General features: G+C 30.2%; 1 protein-coding gene across 1 annotated transcript in view; it reads right to left on the bottom strand.

Moving 5' to 3' along the window:
• Positions 1-4,264: 4,264 nt before the first annotated feature.
• The window catches only part of LOC114329922 (glycine dehydrogenase (decarboxylating), mitochondrial), a 28,236-nt gene continuing 22,464 nt past the window's right edge, over positions 4,265-10,036 (bottom strand). Inside the window, exon 6 of the mRNA XM_028279201.1 lies at positions 4,265-7,826. Coding sequence (XP_028135002.1) covers positions 6,039-7,826 — 1,788 coding nt within the window. The 3' untranslated portion in view covers positions 4,265-6,038. The remainder of the gene's footprint in view (positions 7,827-10,036) is intronic.

Below are 10,036 nucleotides of genomic sequence, written 5' to 3'. Positions count from 1 at the left end.
ATATGAAATAAAAAAAATTAATGAAAAGGTTTAAAGGTCCAGTTTTTTAAGAATTATTACAGGTTTTGCAGATCAACTATATCATAGCAATTATGGCTTATTTTAAAATGAAAAAAATATATTCCAACTTTTATCAAGGTACCTAATTAAGAAAACAAGACGAAAATCTTTCTATAAATGGTCTGTAGATATGTTAATTTTTAACACGAAGTTTGTTGTAAGAGTGATTGATTATCCAATTGAGTTTTATATGTAAATAGTGCAGTCACTGAAGGTGGATATGAGCTGTTACCTCCGATTTCGTTGAACCTCCATCGATTTGCATGAAAATTGGTGAGTGGTTAGAGGATGTTTCAAGGAACAAAGGTGACATGGTGCCAACTTGCACTTTTACCCTGGGGGTGGATGCCACCACTTCACGGGGGTGAAAATTATTTTCTTAAAAATAACCGCATACTTCGATAGAGGGACAAATTCTAAGCAAAATTTGTTATATAAAGTTAAAAATTTAAATCAAAACTTTTTGAGTTATTAAATAAAGATCAAAGATTTTAATTTTTCTTGAGAAAAATGCATGTTTTTAATCGATTTTTGATAATAACTCAAAAACTACAAGCTTTAACAAAAAAGTTATTATTACCAAAGTTGAAGCTAATAAAAAATGAAATAAACTTCTTACTAGAAAAACCTTTTAGTGTTAACTGAAAGTGACTTATAGGTAATTGAATGTATATTTTTTCGGCGAGTACCCAAATCTAAGTATTCAAGCTTAAATAACGGGAAAATGATGCATTATATAACATAAACTTATTAAACATTTGTCAAAGCACTTAGAAATATCTATCAACTGAGCCCCGAACAAGTTGATTGCATTAAAATTTATGCTCCAAAAATTTTTCAAAATTAATCTTTTAAAAAATTTTCCAAAAAATGGTATTGTGTTTTTTTAAATAACTACGTTAATTTTTACGATATCAGGTTCATCTTAAAATCATTTGAAACTTAATTCCAAGGCTATTAAACCGCGTTGAATTTAATCTTAAAAACCCTTTAATTTTCTAAAAATAAAAGGTTAAATGGCCCCGGTTACATGGTTCTTGCAGCAAAATTTAAACTTTAAACGTTTATATCTTGGTTATTTTTTACCCTAGAGAAATAGTAAAACAGGTAGAACATTCAATACAGAAAAAAACTAAAATTTAGTTATATATTATTTTTTACGTATATTGAGTATTTTTGGAACTATTATCAAAAGAAAATGAAAATTACGATAATTTTAAAAATTCTGATTTTTTGTAATTATACCTTTTTTTCAAAAATATGCATTATAATCCGGTCAAAATTGTTGAAATCATTACTTATGCTAATATAAAGAAATCATAGTAACGATTACTAGAAGTTTTAATTTTTGTGGAAATGGCGTATGTTTTATTTTCACTTTCTCCTAAAAACTTTAAAATGGTTCTCTTATTTTCATCATAACTTGCATAGTTTTAATGCTATTAACTTCTTCTGGAGCTGATTTGATAGGTATTCCGAAGTATTTTGACAAGTGTTTAGCAGATATATTTTATAAAATGCATAGTTTTCCCGTTATTTAAGATTGAATATTTAGATTTGAATACTCGTCGAAAAAAATATACATTAAATTACCCATAACTCACTTTGAATTAACATTAGTTTAGTTCTTCAAGTGAGGAGTGTATTAAATTTTTTATTATCTTCAATTTTGGTAGGTAATTATAACTTTTTTGGAAAAGCTTATAGTTTTTAAGTTATACGTGAAAAACGGCTTTAAAACATGCATTTTTTTACGAAAAAATAAAATCTTTGATCTTTAATAACTCAAAAAGTATTGATTTATATTAATAACTTTATATAAAAAATTTTGCTTATAATTTGTCCCTTTATCGATTAGTGGTATTATTTTTAACAAAATAATTTTCACCTCCGGTAACGGGTGGCATCCACCCCAGGGTAAAATCGCAAGTTAACATCATGTCACCTTTGTTCCTTGAGGTATCCTCTAACTACTCACCAATTTTCATGAAAATCGATGAAGGTTCAACTAAATCAGAGGTGAAAACCTTCAGTTACTGCACTAAAAGGCCCCCTGGAAATCAACATGACGTATTTTGTATAAATTTTTGTAAATATCGCAATATGAACTATGAACTGACCCGTTAAGGTAGGTACATCGATGTACCTTAAAATTCATAATATTATTAAAATCTTCTATTAGTAGCACAAAATATATTTTTATTTATGCTGAATAATCAAATAGATACTAAGTAAATATGTATATCCTTGTTGATACTATTTTGCGCTGTGCCAGGTCCGTTCTAAAAATATTTTGTAGAAAATAATATATTTCCTTAAAGTTGTTATGCGATAATAAAACGTTAATTGACGTAATACCTTTTATTTGGACCTCATTTCCCATCCTCTAAATCGTTTTTAGTTGGCTCTTCTCTTTTTTAGATGTTCCTTCTATCATCATCATCATCATCATTGGCTCTACAACCCTTGTTGAGTATTGGCCTGTTCTATAATAGAATCAGCTTCCATTCTTTCCCTTCCCAAAGTTTACCGAAAATTTTCCATGGCAACCTATTTATTTATAATATCTTTTAAACAAATTATAAATCGGTTTTTTAGTTTCAAAACCACTTTTTTTAATAATTTGGGTTATTTTAAGACAAAAGTTATTCATAGGGAAGTAATAAGAATCAAATTGTATAAAAATTTATATTGAAAAAATTAAAAAAAAATATGTATACAAAAAATTAAAAAATAACAACAAAAAATATTAAACAACAAAAAAGAAAACAAAACAAAAAAGGAAAGATTAAATCAAATTTAGATTGTATCAAATTGTATAAAAATTTATATTGAAAAAATTAAAAAAAAATATGTATACAAAAAATTAAAAAATAACAACAAAAAATATTAAACAACAAAAAAGAAAACAAAACAAAAAAGGAAAGATTAAATCAAATTAAAAAAAGTATAATAAATTATAAAATAAAAAAGAAAAAAATTAAAAACACAAAGAAGGTCTAAACCTCCGAGGTGTCGAACCGGGTTGAAGCCTTAGCGCTGTGTAAAAAAAACTTATATATTTATTAGAATTTAGTATTAATATTTAGTATTAACATTTAGTTTTTTTATCAATTTCATTATTTGTAAATTAATTTAAGTTGGTTAGGGCCATGAATGAAGAGTATACCTGCTGGTCAATTTACTGTTTCCACCTCGTTTTTTGTATTTTTTTGCTTTTTATTTATTTCAGTATCTACCTATGTATGTATGTGCGTGCATAAGTATTATATGTGCGCACATGTACGTAATGTTATTATATTTGGAATATTGTAGCAAACAGTAATTTATTATCCATCGTGGCTGAATGGATCAAATAATCCAAAGCCAATAAGGAAAAAAAGTTATTCATGTATTTTTTTTTTCGAAAAATGCTTACTTTAAGTGCAAAATGCAAATAAACAGTTATTAAAAATGCAAAAAATGTGTAGCATTTTTAGAGACTATTCTTCAATAGATTGGACATCGTATTAAAAAAAACAAAAATATGAGAGAAAGCTTAAAAGTGAGTAGTTTCAAAATGCTTACTTCAATTTTTAATGTGCATTGAGTAGTTTTTAAATAATCCAATTTGTCTATCCCAAATTAGCAAAAATTAATGTTTTGCAAAGCTATGAGAGAGAAAATAATAAAATTAGAAGGTTTCTTTGACGCTTATAAATGAAAGAATGTGTTCGAAGGGCTGTCAAAAATTTCCAACGTTTCAATTTATTTATTTTCTCTTTAGATTTCTAATTTTGAGAAAAACCTGGTGTATTCAATTATTATTTTTCTGCGATCATTTCTTACGATATTGTGACGAAAGAGTTACCGTAAGTAACAGGTTCCATCGCGATAGCCAGATATTTACAGAAATATCTAGCTAAAACGCGCGGCGAACGGCCAGGGGAATGAATTCTCTCGAAACTTCGAAAACAAGGTCGTGCAATGAGTAGAGATGGCAGAACATTCTGGAAAATAACCTATTATCTATTTAAGTAGAGCGCGGTGTTATTTTAGTTTAGCTATAGATATAATTCCGAGCAGTAAACTTGTAAATCAATATCGTCCTAGAAAAATCCGAATCGTGAGTTTTATTTTAACTGTAATCTCGCTACAATATTTTTGTATGTCCACTCTACTTTATTAGTGTCTATATTTAATTAGATAATTAAAGCAAAGTATATAAACAATAAAAAGTTTATTTAGAAGAACGTCAATATGTGTATAATGCAGAGCACTACAAACATACACTTACAACAATAAATTATTTACAAAGTATAACAATCGCATCCTAAAATAAATAAAAAATAATAAATAGTTGACAATATATTAGAATAACAATTTAACTGTTATTTCCAAAAGTATTTTTGTTTCTCTTATGCCTATTTAATTAACTATAAATTTCTTAATTAGTTCATTACCAAAATAATTAAAGAGCCACTTATTTACGATTAGTACTGATTAATAATTTAAGGAATGTATGCTACTTAAATTAATATTATATCAATGAAGTTTATTAATTATATTTAAAAAAATCATCAGTTGGCTTTGTTAGATGACGCATGAAAATTTCCAAAGCAAACTAGATTAAGCAGATGATTCGATTATGGTATGCCTAAAATACCTCATAGAAAAAACTATGATTTCAATGTTCTAACGCTTGCAACCAATTTAAATCCGCATAACGAATATACCAAGAAAATTCAAATTAAACTAATGAAGTAAAAAACTAGTAAACAAAAGTGTTATAGGCCAGTAAAGAAAAAAAACAGCTGAAAAGAATCATATTTACAGGTTTTTAAAGGTTCTAAAACATTTTTCGGTTCTAAAGTCTTAAAAAGTATGATATGAAGGATAGCTGAGGGCAAATCCTTAAAGATGCAAACAATACATTTTCTTTGTTTGTTAACAATCATAAAAACTCAACAAATCAGTTTTTATCTATTGTCTCTTTTGTACACATTTTAGAGAAATATAGTTGAAATAAAAGTTGTGTAAGATCTAAAAAAGTTCCTTATTTTTATGAGTTTTTGAATTTAAATACATAAACAATTGACCGAGATTAATTGAAGACATCTATAAAAATAAATGCAAAAAACCTTTATTTTTGCATTACTGTTTAAATGTTAATAACTTTTTGTTGCATAATGATATGTAATATTACTAGGTATTTACTTGAAATTATGACAGTTAAAGAAAATAATTTGTAAGGTATTCAATTTGTTTATCCCGGAGAAAGATTATTTAAACAACTGTTGTTGGCAAAATAGTGACTCTAGAGTCTAGAGTTATTAGCAGATCACAATCAATCCTTTAAGGCCTCAATTTTATAGGTAGGTATATTAAAAAAAATTCAACATTTTATCAAAATGGATAGTAAAAAAAACCGTTTGAAAAAGGACTGACTTATTAGCCTACCAACATTTATAATAAATTTAATAGTGTTTATGGTACGCGCTTGTAAGTAGCCTCGCTGAAAAGAAAGTGAAAAAACACAATATTTAAATCAAAACAAACAAATCAAAATTCAAATCAAACATTATCAAATGACGATCGATAAGGGTCTAAGTTCTCTTCCTTACTGAGGCTAATCGGTAACACTCCACCCCGTGTCCATTCGACGAGAGTGTAGATACGACTTTGAGGGCAGATGAAATACAGTACGATTGTCTTCTTAACTTAAAGGCATATATTATTAAATTCCTGATGATGAACTTTTCATAACTAATAAGGATTTATCAGGAAAGCTAAAAATGTAAATCAAAGAACAAGAAAGATTCATCTTGTTCAACACTTTAGAAGTTATGAGATGAAGATTAATATCAAATTACCAAAAAGTAACAAAGTCTTATGTTAAATACACCTATCCAATATTTTTAAGAATATCACAAGACACCAGGTTTAGCTATTATTAAAATAGCATTAACATAACCATATCAAGACCATTAAAAACTGATCTAGTAATTATATTCATCCAAAATTGGAGGACAGGTACAAACTAAATGTTTGTCTCCATAAATGTCATCGATTCTAGCTACTGTAGGCCACACTTTAGTTTCTGGTTTAACAAAAGGTGCAGGGAAGGCAGCCTGTTCTCTAGAATACGGTCTTTCCCACGAGCTGCTGATCACTTGCTCTTGTGTGTGTGGAGCCATTTTAAGAGGGTTAATTCTAGCGTCAGAACGGCCTTCTTCAATATCTCTTATTTCTTGTCTTATAGATACTAACGAATCGCAGAACCTGTCAAGTTCCTGCTTGTCTTCAGACTCGGTTGGTTCTATCATGAGAGTGCCAGCAACGGGCCAGCTCATGGTAGGAGCGTGAAAACCATAGTCCATTAATCGTTTTGCTATATCTGCAGCTTCTATCTTAGCAGTTTTCTTAAAATCTCTAGTATCGATAATAAACTCATGCGCTACCAGATTTGATGTCGAACTTTTAAATAATGTTGTGTAATGAGGTTCTAGTCTTTTCGACATATAATTAGCATTCAAAATAGCAATTTGTGTAGCCTTTCTTAAACCTTTGGGTCCCATCATTTTTATGTAAGCCCAGGATATGGGTAAAATTGCACTGGATCCATAAGGAGCGGCGCTGACTGCTCCTTCAGAAGTACCATTATGGCCAAGAGGCATTACTACTGGATGACCTGGAAGATAAGGAGCCAAATGGGATTTAACGCCAATAGGACCCATTCCAGGACCACCTCCACCATGAGGAATACAGAAGGTTTTATGTAGATTCAAGTGAGATACATCACTGCCATAGTCACCTGGTCTACATAACCCTACTTGAGCATTCATGTTGGCTCCATCCAAATATACTTGTCCACCATTATCATGTATAATTTTGCAAATGTCAGCAATAGTCTCTTCAAATACACCGTTTGTTGATGGATATGTGATCATCAAGCAAGACAGATTATTCCTGAACTTCTCTGCTTTGGCTTTAAGATCGCTTACGTCTATAGTACCGTCAGCACGTACTTTGATTGGTTCGACTTTCATTCCAGCCATTTGAGCACTAGCTGGGTTAGTACCGTGAGCGCTGATGGGAATAAGACATACATCACGATGTGCTTCTCCCTTTGCCTCGTGATAACATTGTATTGCCCTTAAACCAGCATACTCTCCTTGAGCTCCACTATTAGGCTGAAAACTGATCTTGTCATAGCCTGTGATTGTACAAAGATCCTGCTCTAGTTCTTCGAATAACTGATGGTAGCCTTGGCATTGTTCTGTAGGGGCAAAGGGATGTATGTCAGTAAAATGTTTGAAAGAACAAGGCATCATTTCTGTTGTCGAGTTAAGTTTCATAGTACAAGATCCCAAAGGTATCATACTGTGCACTAAAGAAATATCTTTGTTCTCTAGTATCTTCATATATCGCACTATTCTTGTTTCAGAATGGTGGGAGTTGAAAACTGGGTGTGTCAGGAAAGGTGATGTTCTTTTGTATTCACTTCTATAGATTGCCCTCTCTCGGATCATTGGACTGTTAACAATATTTTCTACTTTCTGTGGACATCCGAAGGTGTAAAAGATATCGTTTACGTCATTAAAAGTAACAGTTTCATCTAAGGCTACACCAACAGCACCGTCATCGTAATATCTGTAGTTAATCTTCTTTTCCTGGGCTCTCGTCTTGACTTCTTCTACGTTTAGTTTTGGATAGATCTTCAATGTATCGAAGAAGAGTTTGTTTGATAATGTGTTTCCATCTTGGTGGAGACCATGGTGCAAAACCTAAAAAAAATAATCATCAGATAAAAGAATTATCAGATCAAATAAGCATTCGCTTTTACTACTAGTGGATGCCTGTCTAAGTCTAAGAAATTAGTAATATTCCTGTAATAAAATCTCCAGACAGCAGTTGTCTATATTGATACTACCACTTTTTATAACGTAGTGAAAATACACCTAAAGTTTTCATTTAATCGTTTTGTATTAACAATTTTCCTATGATTTTGCTTGACTTTTAGATGTATTTATAAGAATCAATATTTTTATGCAGATGACGATTTATTACTTAAAAAAACTCTGAAGAACTTGAAGAAGGCATTTAACAGATAAAGACTCAATGATGTAATCCATCTTCTGTATTATAGTAGAAAAGTTCGCCTAGATATCATAAAAGCCATTGAAAACATCTCTTTCTCAGCCCTGTGAAGTTAGCACCTGTAAATACGATTTTTTCAAAAATTTTTGTTTTTTTAATTGTCCATCAAATGTCCACTCCTGTCCAGTAAAAATTTTTTTTGTCCACCTTTTGTTTACGAGATACTAAAAAACGTGAAATAAGACCCAACACCCCGAAGTCAAAAAAACGTCGTAAAAACTAATACGTTTGATTGTCCAACTGTTGTCCACACTTGTCCAGGCATTTTTTTTAATTGTCCACCTTTTATTTATTTAAATTAGCAATAATTATCGTTTGTTAGTAAAAATGCTAAAAAATGAGAATTTTTGGAAATTTTTTTTCACGTTTGATTGTCCATCGAATGTCCACCCTTGTCCAGTAAAAATTTTTTTTTGTCCGCCTTTTGTTTACGAGATACTAAAAAAACGTGAAATAAGGCCCAACACCCCGAAGTCAAAAAAACGTCGTAAAAACTGATACGTTTGATTGTCCAACTGTTGTCCACACTTGTCCAGGCATTTGTTTTAATTGTCCACCTTTTATTTATCTTTTATTTATTTAAATTAGCAATAATTATCGTTTTTAAGTAGTAAAAATGCCAAAAAATGAGAATTTTTGGAAATTTTTTTTCACGTTTGATTCTCCATCGAATGTCCACCCTTGTCCAGCAAAAATTTTTTTTTGTCCACCTTTTGTTTAAGTGATACTAAAAAAATGTGAAATAAGGCCCAACACCCCGAAGTCAAAAAAACGTCGTAAAACTGATACGTTTGATTGTCCAACTGTTGTCCACACTTATCCAGGCATTTTTTTTAATTGTCCACCTTTTGTTTATTTAAATTAGCAATAATTATTGTTTGTTAGTAAAAATGCCAAAAATTGAGAATTTTTGGAAACTTTTTTTCACGTTTGATTGTCCGTCGAATGTCCCCCCTTGTCCAACAAAAAGTTTTTTTTGTCCACCTTTTTTGAAAAAAATAGTTGAAACAAATTTTTTGGACAGGGAAGGAGTACAAGTTTGCGAATTCGAGAAAAAGTTGTCAGGACTAACAGGTTTGAATTGTCCAAAAGTTGTCCATTCGTGTTCAGACATTTTCATTACTTGTGAAATATTGGTTTTTTCTCAGCAATATTTTTTAATTTGGTAGGAACAATGGATCATGAATGCGAATTGCCGTGTAGCAAAGGTTACTTTTCCACACGCTCGAGCGATGCAATATTCGCATTTTCACACATTGTTGAATAAAATATCGTTTTTAACTAGTGTGGAACAGTTTTTTTAACTCATCTGATTACAATGCTCGCCTTCGGCTCGCATTGCAACCCTCAGATTCGTTTAAAAAAACTTTTCCACACTAGTGAAGAAATATATTATTGTTTGTTTGATGTTTTTAACTTTTACTATTGCTTAGCAAGAAAATTTTCGTTGTCCATTTTTAGCCTAAGAGATAATTAGAAAATGATACATAATATATTTTACCCATAATAAGGCCAAGCACCTGGACTTTGAAAAAAGGTCATAAAAACTAATAGATTTTACTGTCCAACTGATGTTTAGACATATTTTGGCATTTTTTTTTTTATTTGTACACTTTCTATTTTTTTTTTTTTTTTGTTGATCGCAATTATTTATAATTTGATAATAACATATTAGAAAATTCCTCGGAAGTATGATTCATTTGATGCGTTAAAGGCTGACAATTTTCTGTAAATTTGAAGGCGAGGATGAAAAATTTCTTGATGATCAACATTTTTGAGAATAGTATGTCATCTGTAACTTTTCACATGGGTTACTTACTATTTAAAAAGATAACTC

Source organism: Diabrotica virgifera, chromosome 2 (genome assembly GCF_917563875.1).
Source record: "Diabrotica virgifera virgifera chromosome 2, PGI_DIABVI_V3a".
Lineage (NCBI taxonomy): Eukaryota > Metazoa > Arthropoda > Insecta > Coleoptera > Chrysomelidae > Diabrotica > Diabrotica virgifera.
Note: the sequence above shows the minus strand (reverse complement) of the source record. Positions and strands in the feature narration are given on the sequence as shown.